Source organism: Lycium ferocissimum, chromosome 11 (assembly GCF_029784015.1).
Source record: "Lycium ferocissimum isolate CSIRO_LF1 chromosome 11, AGI_CSIRO_Lferr_CH_V1, whole genome shotgun sequence".
Classification (NCBI taxonomy): Eukaryota; Viridiplantae; Streptophyta; class Magnoliopsida; order Solanales; family Solanaceae; genus Lycium; species Lycium ferocissimum.
This window is the reverse complement of record NC_081352.1, coordinates 61,375,404-61,392,322: the sequence shown is the minus strand read 5'-3', so window position 1 is coordinate 61,392,322 and position 16,919 is coordinate 61,375,404. Positions and strand designations below refer to the sequence as shown.

The following is a 16,919-nucleotide window of genomic DNA, read 5'->3' as shown; positions in this document are numbered from 1 at the left end:
CATCTTGCATAATTATGTGCTAAATAAATGAAAGTTATTAGTAGTGAAAATGTATTTGTTAAAGAGTACTAAGGCTTCTTTGGGGACAACAATCTAGAGAGAACAACACAAAAGGTATATATTAAGTCTCATTAAACATCAGAAGCGAAAACATGTCAAATTGGAAAGGAAAGAAAAAGAATTAATAAGAATGCAAGTTCTAAAACATATATAATATCTATTAATTCATTGCTTTATGAGTGAACTTTATTCATGTAATATTAAATATTTGAGTCCACATAAAAATTGACTCCTGTTTCGTGGATTCAAAATAATACTGTAATACAATATGGTCCGTTTAACTCGACATTACAGACGAACCACACATAAATCTCACAAAAATTACCTGTGCATGAATCAACTTTCAATCTTCAAAAACTAATTAATGAACACCAAAAAGAAGCGTAAGCGATCTACCCACTCTATAACACACGATTTAATGAGAAATGATAAAATTTACAGTATAGAAGATTATTTGAGAGAAAAGAGAGGAAACGTCAGAAACTTCTCATATCTTTTGTGTGTAAAAATAATTTAAAAAAAAATATCCTGAGAACTTCTAAATAAATTTAGAAATATACAAAGAACATGTTATGGAAAGCTTCTTGAAGAAGCAAGTTACCTTTGTTAGCGATAAATTCTTTCAGTCTGATTTGGCATTTGAATATTTTTTGTATCAATGATCTGGCGAATTATCAATGATTCATTCTTAGATTTTCTAAAATTTTCTAAATGATGAAGAGATAAAAAAAAAAATCACTATTATGAAATGTTGATTGTAATAGTAATCATATGATCTGTTTTGTGCTTCGCTTTTATGCTCCTTAATAAATTGTCATGCAAAAATATAAAATTATAGTTCGCTTTATATTTCACATGTTATAGACGATCATGTTTTTCACTCAGTTCATTCTGAAACATGTATATTCAAAAGAAAGTAAATATACAAAAAAGTTTTACGAACGATTGGTCGAAGTGCGTCTAAAATGTTGTTATCCGTCGTCCACAATTATCTGGGTGTTGGTTGTCGTTATATTTTCTAGTTTTTTGCTTTCATTTTTGTCTGGCCGAGCAACTACTTTGGGATACATGTCTATTTCTGGTATTAAAAGCCATATGAGCAAAAAAGAGTAATTAAAGAGGCCCAGGTGGGCAATTTATGTAGTTTTCCTTTACTTTTATCCGCCCAACTTGTCAAGTTCTTTTTTTGTTTTTGTATGGGGAGGGGTTAATGACAAGAATTCTTGTTATACATTTGTTCCAACGCTCAACCCTCTTTTCTAGATTCATGGATATTGAATCAATCGAACGCACTTCTAACACCTGTTATACTTTTGGAAGATCCTGTGTTATATCACCAGATCTCGATTTTTCATATATAAATGTAACTAATGTATCCCCTTCGTAAAGTGTTTCCCCATAATGGCCATGAACGGTTGCTCGGGGGTGGCCAAATAAGGCTTAGCTAATCGTATCATTGATTAAATTTGTTTTGACCTGCTCAATTCAATCCTGGGATGATGTGTAGCTCAAATTGGTCCATGAGAAACCTTGTCATAATATTTTTTATGTTATATATAGTTATAATAAAAGAAAAGAAGTTTTATAGGTACTTAAAAATTTATAAAAAAACAAGCAAAGAAATTTAAAACTTGGAAATATTTTGGGGGGTTGAGTTATGACAAATGTTTAGCCCATTTTGACCCACCCAAATAAGCTTAATTTTTTTTTGCACGGATTGTCCTTCAAAGGCACTGGTCTTTAATTTTTGTTCTTCGCTTAAAAAGTAGCCAAAAATACCCCGAGATTATGGATTCGAATCCCCGACAGTAAAAAAAAAAAAATAGCAAGGCAAGGCTTCGCAAAACTTCGGCCTTAAGGCAAAAGCAGAGGCTTGCCTTGCGAAATTTTGCAAGACATATTTTTGCTTAATTTTCATGTAAAATTCGCCTTTTTTTTTTTTTTTTGATCGAGGGTTGAACCTAATAACCCGAGATTTTTTAAAAGGGCAAAAAATTAAAGACAAGCAATTTGGAGGGGAAAATTAAAGACCACCCGCAAATAAAGCAATCGTGCAAATTGCCCAATAACCTTCCAGCCGGTTAGTGACCGACCCATTTATTAAGTAGCTCATCTTTTACCTGCAATTCGGGTCAATGCACCTATTTGACACCCCTAATTGTGATGAACTGTCCAGCAAACTATTGAGATGAGAACTAGAGAGAGTGTATTGATATTACAATATTTGTAGGGTCCCAATATCAGTGAGTTGATGCCATGGTCTCTAGTTCTACAGAAAAGAATATTTGTGAGAAAATTAGAACAACTTTTACGTGGATATTATTCAGTAGAAGAGATTCTGTCACAACAGTTATTAATCTAATCACCACAATAAGAAACAGAAACGACTCTCGTACTCGAAACAATTAGCAGCCTTCTAAATAAACAACTCCTTTTTATTTGAGATGATTACGCAAGTGGATGAGATACAAAAGGCATTTCCGAACACTCAGCTTTCACTGGTGTGTTACCAAGAAATTTCTACAAGCATGAAAAAATATCGAAGCGTGTTTTGACCAATGAAACAATAGTGTTTACACAACCTTCTATGTTATTTAATCTTCGTCCTCGCTAATCAAACCAAACGAGAATGGGGAAAACTTGTATCCGTCTCCCTCGTAGAACTTGTTCTGGAATTCCACCCAATGAAGACGCAAGGCATGTAGGAATGCACTTAGAGTTTCCATCACAAGTAACACACCGACAGTAGCAAATATAAATACAACTATGCCAATGATCAGTATGATGATATTGTTGAACCTGTAAGAAAACACAGGATATACTAGATGTGAGTTTCTCAGGTCAAGGAAATGGTCTCTTACTCAAGAGAAAACAAGGAGGATAATCTCTCCAGTTCAGATTTATAGGCAAACACAGGAAAAAACTTACCCCATTGCGAGGAGCAAAACTTTGTCATAGAACACGCTTGACAGTTCTGAATGTGCCAAACTGCAAAGAGACAGAAATGTTAAATCATATACATTGATGAATAAAATCTATAATTACGAGCAAAGGACAATATACAGGTAACATGAGAACCCTTAGATGTTCACCTTCAGGGCTATATTCTCAACAGCTTCTATCGAATAGAATGATCTCCTATATACTCAAACTGAGAAAAACTGTCAAACTCATTCAAAACACCCAGACTGCTATAAGATCAATCATGACCTAAAAGGCACATCAAATTATTATCAATCAATCAAATACTCCTCAATCCTATACTAATTGGATCAATTATATGAATCTGCTACACCGCCGTTCTGCTCCATTCAATTCGTATACTAAATAATTTGTCTTTGTAGGAAAATTAAACATTCTCTAAACTTGCACGTATTCCCACATTAACATACAAGTCCATGACCAAATAAAAAGATACACCTGTCAAGCACCTAACCTAATGAAACTCTAATAACCAAAAAGCCTTGACACTGACTAGTTTGTATGGACTCTATGAATACTTGTGATGCTACGTGTATCCTGAGCAGCTTCTGTCACATAGAATTATCTTTTACGGATATTTGCTTTACAGCTAAAAAATGATAGCAGAGTTAGAAATATCTAGAGCAGCTTCTCTCATATAAAATGATTTCTTACAGGCTGATTTGGTTTACAACTAAATATTGATAGCAAATTGAGAAAATGCCAAACTCATTAGGATCAAGCCTGCTAGATCAATCCAACCTTCATAAATCAGAGTTCTTTTTGAAGCTTATTTCATAAATCTCCAGTGCATATGGCAACATAAGCATGGTTCAAATAGGGGAGTCAATCATTTTGCCTAACACGTTCAGAGGATTTAAAGATGCCGAACTTTTTAAGCTTCTTAAAGCACCATTAACAAAAGTTGAAACATTTATCACATAACCATTCCGGTTTAGCTCCTTCGAAGCATAAACAAACGTTCCCAAAACAAAAAAAATCAGATGAAAAATTCTCCATTACTTTTGCTTGCATCAGTCATGCAATCACAGTCTACCAGTTAAGCTTTTCATCCCTGTTAATCAGAAGTTTGACTATTTCCTGAGAATGAATACTGGTCAAGCATGCAGTCATTGATTAATTGCAAACTAGTCTTTTGAACATCTAACTTCAGAACTGATACTTATCAACAGAGGTGAGCTTATACACTTGCATGGCATCAACTTGATATATGCGTTCATATTTGAAACTTCAAAGCTGGTAGATACACACCTGAGGGCCCACAGACGCAGGTATGAAGCTGTATTAGAGACCGCTCCAAGTACAAATTCTATGGTATGTATGAGTTGATGTACAAAAACTTCACTGAACTCAAATTCTTCTTGTCCATGTGAATGATCGTGTGTCTCCAACTCAAACGAGTCATCAGTGCTGTCAAGCATTGCATACAATTGACCTCGATGCCTCTGGAAATTGATGATGTGACAATGAATAAAAGTTCATGCAAGAAGAGAAACACCGGAGAAAACAAGTACCACTAAAATTTTTGGCTGCATTGATCGAGTTTAGACATACTTCCTCATGTTGCTTCTTTAGAAGAAATGGCTTCGGAAATAACATCCATGGAACAGCAACAAGCGCAAGTAATACTAGCAAAAGCTGGATCAGAAGAGAAGATAACAGATATTAGAGATGGCCTCTTCTGTAGCACGTAGATGTTAATATAAAGATGAAAAATGAAACCTGGAGGAATTTTTGCCCAATAAAAAGCTGGTTCTCGCCCAAATCATCAGTAGGGCTTAGAAACATGTATATCATTACATGGTACAGATCCGCTTGAGAACCAGTGCACCATTTGACAATAATAAGAAGTGAAAGATAGCCAAAGAGGCTGTTCAGAAATATTATCTGGGGGACAAACTGATGCCTGAAAAAACATGTTAATAAATAAAATCGTAGAGTGGCATACTAAATTCCAATAGCGCATGAATACTTTACACACATTCAAGGGTAGATATTTACAAGAATTGAAAATGTTGATACACAGAGGCAAAATGTTATTTGTAACTGTGAAATGAGTCAAGTCCTGACAAACAACCAAGGAGAGAGGCACGTAATCTAGCTTACCAGACATTCACGTCATTTTTAAAGAACTTTGCGTTGAAATAGCTTAGAATGATTCCGAGATTCATCTGAGCTACACCTAGTAGAATCGACATCTTCATCTTCAAAGAATTCAGAAATGGTAATTCGCTGCGTGTACCATGCCACTTAGGATCCACACCAAATGGATAGGCAGCGCGGACCTTGATCAAACCTATTGTAGTGGCATCCCTTCAACAAAAATAACTGGTTCAAGGATTGGAGCAACGAAGAAAACAGAGAGAACATGAATTACTACTTCAGCACCTACCTGCAGGAAGGATCGCGACAACCGTAAGCTGAGCGTCCAAATATTTCAAAGGGGACAGAGAAAAATTCATTATATATGAATCCTGTATATATTGAAAACAGAGCCATCATCATAATAATGTAGCGACCGCCAAAAGTCATCTCCATGATGTCCCCAAGCTTCTGTTGAGACAAATCAAATTGAATGAGCTTATTATGCTTCATAAAACTTATTAACTGAATAAAAAGTCTATAAAACATGATTTATCAGTGATGCCAAGTCAACCATGCACAACTAGCTCTTAATTCTTTCCTAAGCAAAACATGATCTCCCAATATATTTACAATCAAACAGGGTACAGATGGGGACAGATAACAGTAAAGACAAATCCAGAGAACGACTGGATGCTTTTCAGAAAGGAGGTTCGGCACTGACCTGACCAGATAGCTTCTTCTCCCGTAAAATGAAGTATAATGTTGCAAGAAGCAAGCATATACCATGTCCCCAGTCTCCGAACATGACAGCAAAGAGGAATGGGAAAGATACTATTGTGAAAACACCAGGGTTTACTTCCTGATATTTTGCAATCCTATAATGAACCACAGATCAGAGGATCTCTAAGGAAGTGTAGATACCACAGTACTCCAGTCAAATAAATAGTAAAAGCAAAATATTGTCCAGCAAGGCTCCACTTAAAAAACGACTTTCTTTCATGGTCAATAAAGATGAGGAAATCAAGTTGCTAGATCAAGAAATGTTGAAAACTGGAAGTCATAAACTATGATGCTCTGCACATGGATAATCAATCAGAGGAAATCAGCTAACTGTTCTTTTGTTGACAACATAAATCTGTGTGTTTATATCTAAATATGTTAAATCAGAAAAGAGCCGGAGAAAGAACTTTGATCCAACAAAGAAGGAAAGAAGTTAGCAGGGTGAGGGAGAATGCCAAACTGAGCAGTAAATTATTTTCATCGACAGAAATAGAGAAGCAAAGTTCTTTGTGACGGTGAATGGCAACTATCAAAGCTCACATACAGTTTTGTGACCCATTATCCGTTCATATTTACCCTTATATGAGCACATTGAATATTAGACTTAGTTGACCGTATGAGTAGATCATATATTAAGCAGATTTAACTGTCTGAAAATCAACCCGAATTGAATTATTCTGCTTCTAGAAGAGATTTGGTTTAAAATAGTTGTATTAAGAGCTTGAGTTTGCTGGTTTTGTTGAACTTTTTAGGGGCTCTAGTGCTTTGAGGTTGGCTCAGATTTTTGCATAATGCAAGAAACATCTATATGAGAGAAAATTTTATGTATCTCAAAATTATCTTTACAAAGCAATAACTCCTTTTGCCCCTTCTAGCCCCACACCAAAAACATCAACCACTCGCACCACAGCACCAGCATATGGAGGAAATGAAATTTGCAGAATTATAGTCACAAACAGCAGGAAAGATCAACTGTTTAATTGAGACCAGGCATTACAACAACTCAGCGTTCGAGTAAAAAATTGTACATTGATGAGTGGATGTTCCTAACCTTCATTCATTTTGAATTTCGTTTCTAAGGATAAGTATTCACTTAGGACGTTAATCATGTACGTGGTGCTCAATCAGGAAAAATATCAAACAAATTACTATTACTCACCCATATGCATCAACAATCTCTTGGAAGGCAGATGTAAATTTGTTTGTACGGAAATATGTAGGTGGCAATTCTGTGGTATGCAAGACCTGGAATATGGCCCCAACTTGTGAGTTACTATCCAAAGTTGCTCGATGTATTGCATTTTGTATCTGCAAACGTCCAAAGGAAGTATGTTTAATTACAAATTAAATAATGGAGACAAAACACAAATGTAAACCATATCAGAAGGTGGGTGCACAGCACCTGGCTGGTCGCATAAACTGGACACCAACCCTCACCCACAAGGCACTTCTTTGTCACATCAAAACTGAGCATATTTAGCGTATGGTAAATGAACTTCTCCTGTTTCACCTTCACAAGTACAAAGGGATGCAATTCAGAGACATGTAACTCTTGTACACACACGTGACACGACCAATTTGACCACTTGAGTTATGAAATAGTGTGGTTCCATTAAACTAATATATGGCTAAGATGATTCATAAAAACTACCAGAAGGTTCCATTGGTCAAATTCATAACCAATGGTCTGTAAGAGATTTGCCCTGTGTAGTTGCCCAATGTCTACGGTGGTCTTCAGCTCTGAAAGTCTTCCAGATACCTAAGAGTCAAAATAGGGAAACAACTTGGTAAATTTCAACAGAAATACCAAGATATATACCTTGACAAAGAGTTGCTGCACATCTGGAGTAACATGTTATGGCAGTAATCGAAAGAAGTTTTTCAAACGACTGCTAATCAGAAAAATTAACTGGGTAGAAATAGAATACATGGATCATTTTTTTTTTCTTTTTCTGATAGGTCAGAATACATGGATCATTTCCTCAAATTGCATCAACAATAGCTGATATGGTTCTCTATTAGCTTGCAGGCTTTAAAGCAAACTGACAGGTTGAGTCAGGGCAAGGAATAGTCTTTCTCTAGATTAAGGATAATTAAAGAAATAATCTTTTGAATTGTGAACTAAAAGATCAAATATTATAGAGTAGGAAAATCTTTGTAACAGATATGTCAGAAATCCAAATGGATCTTAATCCAGTTGAGTTTCATGTTCAAAATATCTGTCATCAATAGCATATGAAAAGTTCGATAAGCCAAATTTGATGAAAATAACCTTCTAATATTTTCGAGATTAGGGTATAAAAGCTTAAACAAAATTTACATTTGGTACTTTTAGATATTGCAAATGAGATAATCATATAAGTCGAGTGACACTTATATAAGCAAGAACTGTTTTAAGACTTTGATAACTGGCAAACTGCACCAATCATATGGTTATGTTGAAGTACATTCACTCCAAGCATACATAAATAAATCCCAAAGAGTGATTTTGTGGCATACCTCTGTTATCATCTCATACTGTCTGCCTATGTCATCAGTGAATGGATACCGATTTGCTCCAAATGCATCGCAAATTTTTAATATCTTGTTCTTCGCCCTTTCTCCAGAGTAAAAGATAACAAACACATTTTTCTCAACCTAAAATTAAAGATTAATAAGCTCAGAGCATTTTAGGTATATGATTTTCTTGGACTAAATGAGAAAGAAGTACATCCAACAAGGAAGATAGGGGGGATATCAGATAAATAATTAGGTGTCTTTATATCCTTCTCTCCTCCAAGGAGAATTCTGGAGTGAACTTTATACTTTAAACTTTATAACACTTTTAACTTCTAAAACGAAATAGTTGGAAACGAAAACTATGAAACCCCAAATCTACGCATCCAATTCTGAAAGAAATAATAACTTTAAGCATCATTTGAGCCCCTCTTTATTTTCAATAAGTGAAGTACTGGAGTTAACCTCATTGCCTGACAATGGATCCGTTACAGGATTTTCCACAACCACTTGCTTTAAATATACATTTCCTCTGGTTGCACGAAAAAGAAACCTTTCAAAAGCCATAGATTTCTCTCTAGCAACAAGCCCACTGACAAATCCCAGCTTAACTTGTTTTGAAGGATCACCAAAGGCTTCCTGTGCAAAAAACAAAAAAAGCATATCAATTTACAATAACCGTCCTCTACCAGAAAAATACAACAGCACCAATATGAGTTATATAACAGTACCTGTTCTAACAACAGAGGACTATCAATTGATCTCTCGGCATGTATATGCTCCTCCAGTTCTTTCTGCTGAGCTGTAGCACTGTTTTGAGCTGAATGGAAAAACTCACCAGCCTGATGGAACAAAAACAGCTTGTATTTAAAACATCTCTATCATCAAAGAGCATAAACCTAGCCAAGCAGATACATTTTGTGCCCGATAGTTCTACTGCCAGAGATACATAGCATCAATGTAGCCTCACCTTCTGTAGAACAAGCTTATACTCGAGAAGCTCATTGTAAGAACGTTGAAGCTTTTCAGTATTAGTATTCGTCTCTGCTAGCTCAGCTTCGAGTTCTCCAAGTTTGACCTTCCCATTTCCGAAATTTGTTAAAAATACATGCAAACAATCAGAATCATGGTGACAGTGACAGTAAAAATGAAATAATGAAGAATAGCATTTGATGGTAAGCCTTAAATTCAAGTAGATGAAATATGCAGACCTCCAATTCATCCAGATTTATATTTGAGCACATTGAGGTCCTTGCTGAAGGAGTAAACCCTGCCTTCGTCATCTGTTCCTTTAAAAAGCGAAGTTTCCGTGCCATTTCTCCACATCTTTTAATCTGTGGAAGTAAACACATGCATAAACTATATGAGAATATGTAAATAGAAAGTGAGTTGTATTGGTGCAAAATTTATCTGAAGCGTGATGCTAGTGGTATTCAGGCAATGTCTAAGAACTTCATGAGCATGTCTAGGAAATTGAAATGTTTAAAATTGATCAAGTAGAAAGGCAGTGCTGATGAAATGCCTGCCCATTTTGGACTACTTCAGTCAGACATTAAGAAGAATCACAGAAAGAGGAAGAACACATCTGAACAACTTATTTTAAACTCCTATAGGATACAGATGAAAAAAGCCATCTTTGTGAGGCTTGGTGCTTCAACAGTGTTCTATAAAAAAACAGTTAAAATAACCTGTTCTATTTTAACCATGGTAATGTACTTAGGCATCGTTCTGTTCGCGGACAAAGTTATACTGAGATTTTAATGCAAGGATTGAAATACTGAGATTAATAATCCCTGGATTATTTAGTATAAAGGCTTTGTTTAGATCATTGAGTTAAAGTAGAGTATATGGTGATAATCGAAAACATGTATTTGGTCTGAAAATTGACGAACTATGATAAACGTTTATTTCCAATTTTAACCTTGGTTTTCTTAAAGGACTTTGGGTGAAGGACTTTGTGGAAAGGGCATCTTTGTCACATTTGATTGTTTTATCCAGGATTAACTAATCTGACGTTATTATCCCAGATTGACTGTGGTATGAAAAAGTGCCAAGATTATTATGGAATAAAGCAATCCTGGGATTACTTATCCCGAATAAAAAATTACAAACATATACGGGATAAACTAATCCCACATTTTTATCTTGGTACTATTTTCTTTATCCCTGATCCCAACCCCTTAAAAGATAAAGCCCCTGGAAGAGCGTGTTAATCCAAGGCATTGGTGGCCTCGGTTGAAGGTTTATCTTTATACAACGAAAATGTTACTAAGAAAATCCGAGCCAACAATTCCTCACCCCAGACACAAATCTGGTTCAACACCAACGTGCTGCAATGACTCTTAGGCCCCAGAAGAAGGTGCTAACCCAGTAACAAGCTAGAGAATGGGTAACCCTAAAAATCAAATCACTAAAAGCAAGGGAGATGGGGTGCATCACAGCCCACCAAAATTTCCACTTCAGTCTTTACCTTACAGTGGCTGAAATATCAGTAGAGCAAATGCATGCATTAAGTCTATAGAGACTAATAAAATATCAAATAAGAAACCAATTGGCCTAATTACTCTTGTTCGCCTTAGTAAACTTAAGTGCCACCATAGTAAGTGTTGTCCAAGGGAGAAGTGGCTTTAAGCGTGAAGCACAATTGAAGAACATACTTGAGTGAATGCATAAAATGAAGGAAGAAAATTATAATTTACAAGAATAAATAATAGAAAAGTTGAAAAAATTGCAATTGAGTACATATATGAAGTAAAGGCTGTGTCTATCTAGTTCAAAATCCATATATTTCTGATTCTAGCTCATAGATGTTGTGATAAGCTTACAATTCAAATTTAGTGTGTAGATTTACTGTAGTACTGAATTTATAATTTCCGATTCCTATCGCTGACACATTCATCCATAAAATTCTATTAACAATTAATATAAAGTTTTGACAACTATTTTTCCCTTAGTAGTCGCCCTATGCAAGTTTACTTCAGGTCGTATGTTTTCTAAGAGTTCTTTAGTCATGTCAGAGATTTATATGCTAGTTGAAAATATAGAGAACTGCTAGCAGCTTTTATTTTTATTTTTCTTTTTGATTTGTGTAATATTGGGACTGAGATGCGCTTAAATGGAGCAACATAGTCAATAAGAATTCATAACGCCGACCCTAACTTGCTTGGTATTGAGACGTAGTTATTGTTGTTTTGTCGCTCTCTTACAAGATGAAACCCAGCCACATAATTAATGTAAATTCTTTGAAATCTTTATAATACGGTTGTTCTGGCTTGTTTTTATTAGGAGTATGCTTTACCACCTTCACTGAAACGCTGCCGAAGCGAAGTGAAGTGCTTAATCCACATTGATAGTGATATAATTTGATAAAGAGTAATACTGAAATTAAAGAATCAGAAGACGGCTGTAGACAACCAAAATTTAAATAAACTTATACTTCAATTTCAAAACAAACCAAAATGGTGTAAAAGAAGAACATAACAAGAATGATAAAACAAACCTGGGTTGCATATGTCCTCTGGAATGGGCTCTTTTCCACATTAAGCTGTAAAAAAGGCATAATCAGGTGGAAATAATCAATCTTTTGCTCTAAGATTTTTAAGCAACAGATGACAGACCCAAAGAGAGACTAGTGCATATTAAGAAACACAAATTTCCATGAGAACTTGGTGATCTACCATCATAAATCCAAGATCATCTTAAAAAGGAAAGCAGAAAGAAAGCAAAACCCCTTAGAAAACAGGACTGACGCAGTCATAAATTGTTCCTCCAAGATAAGCTGATAGGAAAAAACAGGCTTAGAATATAGAAAGCATAGTCACAAATATGTGACACTGTGTTGCTATTGAAACTGGCAATAGATTGATACCTTTTGAAAAAACTTGAAGGTGCACAAAGGTAGCAAACTATGAGCTAGTTTCTTTCCACCAAATTTTTCGAATTACTAAAAGGAAGAAAATGGGGATCATTCACAGTCAACATTACCGAAGTTACTCTCAGAGAAAACCAAATTTGCCTAGTAAGAATCCTGAAAAAACAACTCCCTCCATTACAAAAGAATGACATCATCACCTTTTGACGAATCAAACAAATACATCTTTCTATATACTTTTAATAACAAAAGAAAATTTGAACTACTTCTATGTAATTTTTAAAAAACTAAATTTTAATTCTACAAGTTAAGGAATCTTAGAGTTAAGAATGAAAATGAGATGTTTCATTCCTCAAGAGGATTTGTAATGATAGGCCTAGCTCATTGGTGGTCGACAATCCATTTTGCCTCGAGGGAGTTTGCTCGGTTTGGCTTTGAAGACCACAACATCTGGTGAGACCTTGGAGGAGCTTGAGATGGCGCCATGCCAAGGCATTTGGGTACTACATCACTAATTGAGATAGTCTAGGTTCTATTTTTTTGAAAGTTCTAGTTAGGATTAGTAAGGTAAGACTTAACCCCCCTTACTTGCACTCTTTACTCTGAGGTTCGTTTTAGTTTTAATAAAAAAACTAACCCTAGGCACTCTACCTAGTGGATTCGCTCTAAAAAGAGAGAGATGATTAGACTATCAGGCTGTGTCGGAGCTAAGTGTGTTGAAAGGGTTTCAATTGAATCGCCTTCATTAGAAAATTACACCATACAAATAGGGGAAAAATAAACATTTTTAATATACATATAAGTTGTTGAATCCCCTTAATAGTTAAGCCATGTGCAAACTTTCATATTTTTTGAATTCACTCGTTAGATTTCTTGGCTCCGCTACTGATAGCAGGGCTCCTAATCTCGTCATTCTTTTAAAAACTGAATAAAACAATAAAGTGAAGTCAATTGATCACATTTGTATGCAAATCTGGCATCAAGCTCATCCTTCCAGCTATGCCATATATGGCGATATCTAAGTCAAAAGGAATAATCAAAATCAAAGTTATAATGCATAAAATATGTACATTCAAACGCATATCTAGCTCATCCTTCAGCTATGAAATATACAGCAAATCCCATATCCAAACCAAATGATCAAACATCTAAGGTGAAAAAAAGGGGAAATTTTGCAAAAACATACAGCCCAACATAAAAAATAACGCTATGTAGCCAGACCTTATACAATATTATACAACATTATACCTGTGGGGAAAGCATTATAGTCTTATAGATAATGTATCAACCTTGTATAATAAAGTATAAAAGGTGTTTATACACAAATATGAGCTAAACCGGGTAACAAACACAAAATATGGGCTACATGTCGTAAATATTTTCATCCAGTAGACATAGAGCGTAATTTTCCCTATGGCGGGCACATAAAATATGTACATTCATCAAATGCGTATCCAGCTCATCCTTCATCCATGAAACATACGACAAATTCCATATCCAAAACAAATGATCAAAAAATACAACAACAACATAGCCAGTGTAATCCACAGTAGGGTCTGGGAAGGGTAGCATGGGGTAGAGAGGCTGTTTCTGATAGACCCTCGGTACAAAATGATCAAAAACCAAAAGGTAAAAACATACAAAAGACGTACGTATATAAGGACATTACATATTAATGAATCATCAAAATGTGTGTGTTGCTTAATGCTTACGTCTTTGAATTGGAATAAACCGAGATCACCGAGATAAGTAATTGTACGATGAGCCGATTCAATCGGAATAATCAATTGGACCAACTGCATTGCTTCCGATCGTAGAAGATCCATTGTTGGACAACATCCTTCTCCTCCACCGACTACCATTTTTTGATTTTTTCTTCAAATCGTTAAAAGGTTATTATACGCAAATGTAATGTATGAAATGTATAATGCAGTTTGGTTTTTTCAATCGGCGGGAATTCCGCCGGTCGATCAATTTCGTATTTTAGCTTTCTCCGGGAGTCTTCTTCTCATAAAGTCATAGTCGTCAAAGAAAGGTGGTCTGAGATCTGCATCTTTGAAAACCGTTTAAATATGAACATGAAAACGGCGACGTTCTATTACCGCGTTCAAATTTTGCTTTTCCTTTTCGGAAAAGGGCCAAATATACCCCCTCTTCATATTTTGGGTCTAAATATACCCTTACCTTATACTTTGAAAGACAAATATGCCCCTCCACCATTCAAGTTATCCACCTTGGACATCCTATCCTACGTGGCAATGATATTTGATGAGGTGGACGCCACGTGACATTGCCACCTCATCACCCCTAACCCATTTTATTCCCCTCATCTTCCACCACTAAAATTTTCACCCATCCACCACCATTTCCACCATTACCGCAGAGCTCTATTTCTTTTTTATCCATTCTGGCAATAGAAAACTATAACAAGATGGTGATACTGATGCCTTGATTTTTGTTGCAAACCTATACTACAACAAATTAGAATAAACATAGAGATAACAATAGTTAAACCTTCTTGATCTCACAGAACCCCTAACAGATTTCCAGAATAATGAACTTACCATCTCTGTAAGAACTATGATAAATAAGCAAGGCAACTTAGTGAAAATTGCATTGTTGTAATAAAGGATGACCGTAATCAACATATTTGTCCCGAGCATTGTACTTCAATACCATCTTGACCCGGGGTTTTGAGTTGCCATTAAAGTGCACCACGCCCCTTTTCTATCAATTTGGAATAGACATTCCTGTAACTAAAACCTAAGACATGCCATGAAGGATTCAAAGCCTTCACAAATGGCCGTAGAAGGTCGAGAGGAAGGAAATTTTAGTGGTGGAAGATGGGAGGAATAAAATGGGTTAGGGGTGATGAGGTGGAAATGCTATGTGGCATTCACCTCATCAAATATCATTGCCACATAGGATAGGATGTCCAATGTAGATAACTTTAACGGTCGAGGGGCATATTTGTGCCCAGAGTATAACGATAAGGGTATATTTGGACCCAAAGTATAACGAGGGGCATATTTGGCCCTTTTTCAATAGTACAGGGGCATATTTGGCCCTTTTCCGTGTTCCTTTTCTTGTTATGGTAAACCATTTTTATCTTAAACCAAACCAATTAAGACAGTTTTTATTTTATTTTTTTATATTCAAACCAAACCATTATTGTATAAATGTGATTTGGATTTTATCAATTTTATCGATTTGGTTCGATTTTTGCGGAGTTCTTTTTCCGGATTTTAAGGATGTATGCAAGCAAATACTCATAAGAACACCACTAGAATTAAATGGCCTAATGACTCATAAAACCAAGAATAAAACCTCGTAGATAAGAAAAAGCCAAAAATTCCAAAAGACTAACAGAGACAATTAACATGTTCTATGTACCAAAAATATAAGCAAGTGTAAGATAGTTGATAGGCCTTATCCCACAAAAGGAAAGATTTAGCAGATTTGTTTTGCCTAGAAAGCTTCACTGAATAGTTTGACGATTTTTTTTTTTTTTTTTGAAAGAAAATAGCAAATTTAGTCTTTGAGTTATAGCCTTATAGATGGTGGTGATAGATATCAAAACAAGCTTGAAATGCTTTAAAGATTTCAAGATTTAACATTGTTTTCGTGAAACGAATAAAGTAGCAGACACTCTTGCTAATACAAGACTAGAATGCAATCAGGATACCTGGTATACTGATTTCACACAGTTGTCGAGACAAGCTAAGGGGGAGTTCAACTTGGATAAACTCAACATCCCTTCTTTTTAGACTAAACAGATCAAAAACTCTTTTAGCATAGATAAACAACTACAAAGACTTTTATCTTTTTGATGTTCCTTAAGGAAGTGTATAGTTTCTACTCAAGAGTTTGTGTATAAGCTAACATTTCCCCTTTTGTTGGCCTATTTTCATCAACTTAGTTGCTAACGTACTATTAGGGATAGATTGGAGGTTGTTCCACCTTCCGTAGGAAAAGGAGTATTAGGAAACCTTAACTCCTCTCTTTTGTTTGAAGTTTCAATAAATGTATTAAATATATGCAAGTTCATGCTCAATAAGCATATATGGACAGATTTATGAAAAAACAAAGTCTTAATTCAGTTTTGATCCCCCTGTATTTTTTTTTCCATAATGATCCCCATGTAATTTAATTGAGTATATTTAACCTTCAATCAACATAAACGTGCAATTTTTGTCCCTAACACTAACAAAAGTTAAACCGAATCAATATCTTTAAAAATTTCATAAAGGAAAGATTTAGCAAATTCCTTTGCCAAGAAAGCTTCACTGAATGGTTTAACAATTTTTTTTTTTTTTAAAAAATAGCAAATTTACTCTTTGAGTTATAGCCTTATAGATGGTGGTGATGGATATCAGAACTAACTTGAATTGCTTTGAAGATTTCAAGATTCAACATTGTTTTCGTAAAACAAATAAAGTAGTAGACACTCTTGCAAATACAGGACTAGAATGCAATTAGGATACTTGGTGTACTGATTTCACACAGTTGCCGAGACAAGCTAAGGGGGAGTTCAACTTGGATAAATTCAGTTTTCCTTCTTTTTGGACTAAACAGATCGAGAACTCTTTTAGCATAGATAGACAACTGCAAAGACTTCATCTTTTTGATGTCCCTTAAGGAAGTG

General features: G+C 35.3%; 1 protein-coding gene across 1 annotated transcript; it reads right to left on the bottom strand.

Annotated features, from left to right (window-relative positions):
* Positions 1-2,453: 2,453 nt before the first annotated feature.
* Positions 2,454-14,328, bottom strand: LOC132037814 (V-type proton ATPase subunit a2-like). Its single transcript, XM_059428446.1, has 18 exons — positions 13,987-14,328; positions 11,903-11,947; positions 9,615-9,737; positions 9,374-9,481; positions 9,135-9,245; positions 8,869-9,042; positions 8,407-8,544; positions 7,559-7,666; positions 7,310-7,417; positions 7,067-7,215; positions 5,849-6,002; positions 5,435-5,595; positions 5,149-5,355; positions 4,765-4,948; positions 4,597-4,680; positions 4,294-4,487; positions 2,989-3,048; positions 2,454-2,859 (listed from the first exon to the last, which is right to left on the bottom strand). Exons 1-18 carry the CDS (start codon positions 14,134-14,136, stop codon positions 2,655-2,657), a joined length of 2,463 nt encoding a protein of 820 aa, XP_059284429.1. The 5' UTR covers positions 14,137-14,328; the 3' UTR covers positions 2,454-2,654.
* Between the last annotated feature and the right edge of the window lie 2,591 nt (positions 14,329-16,919).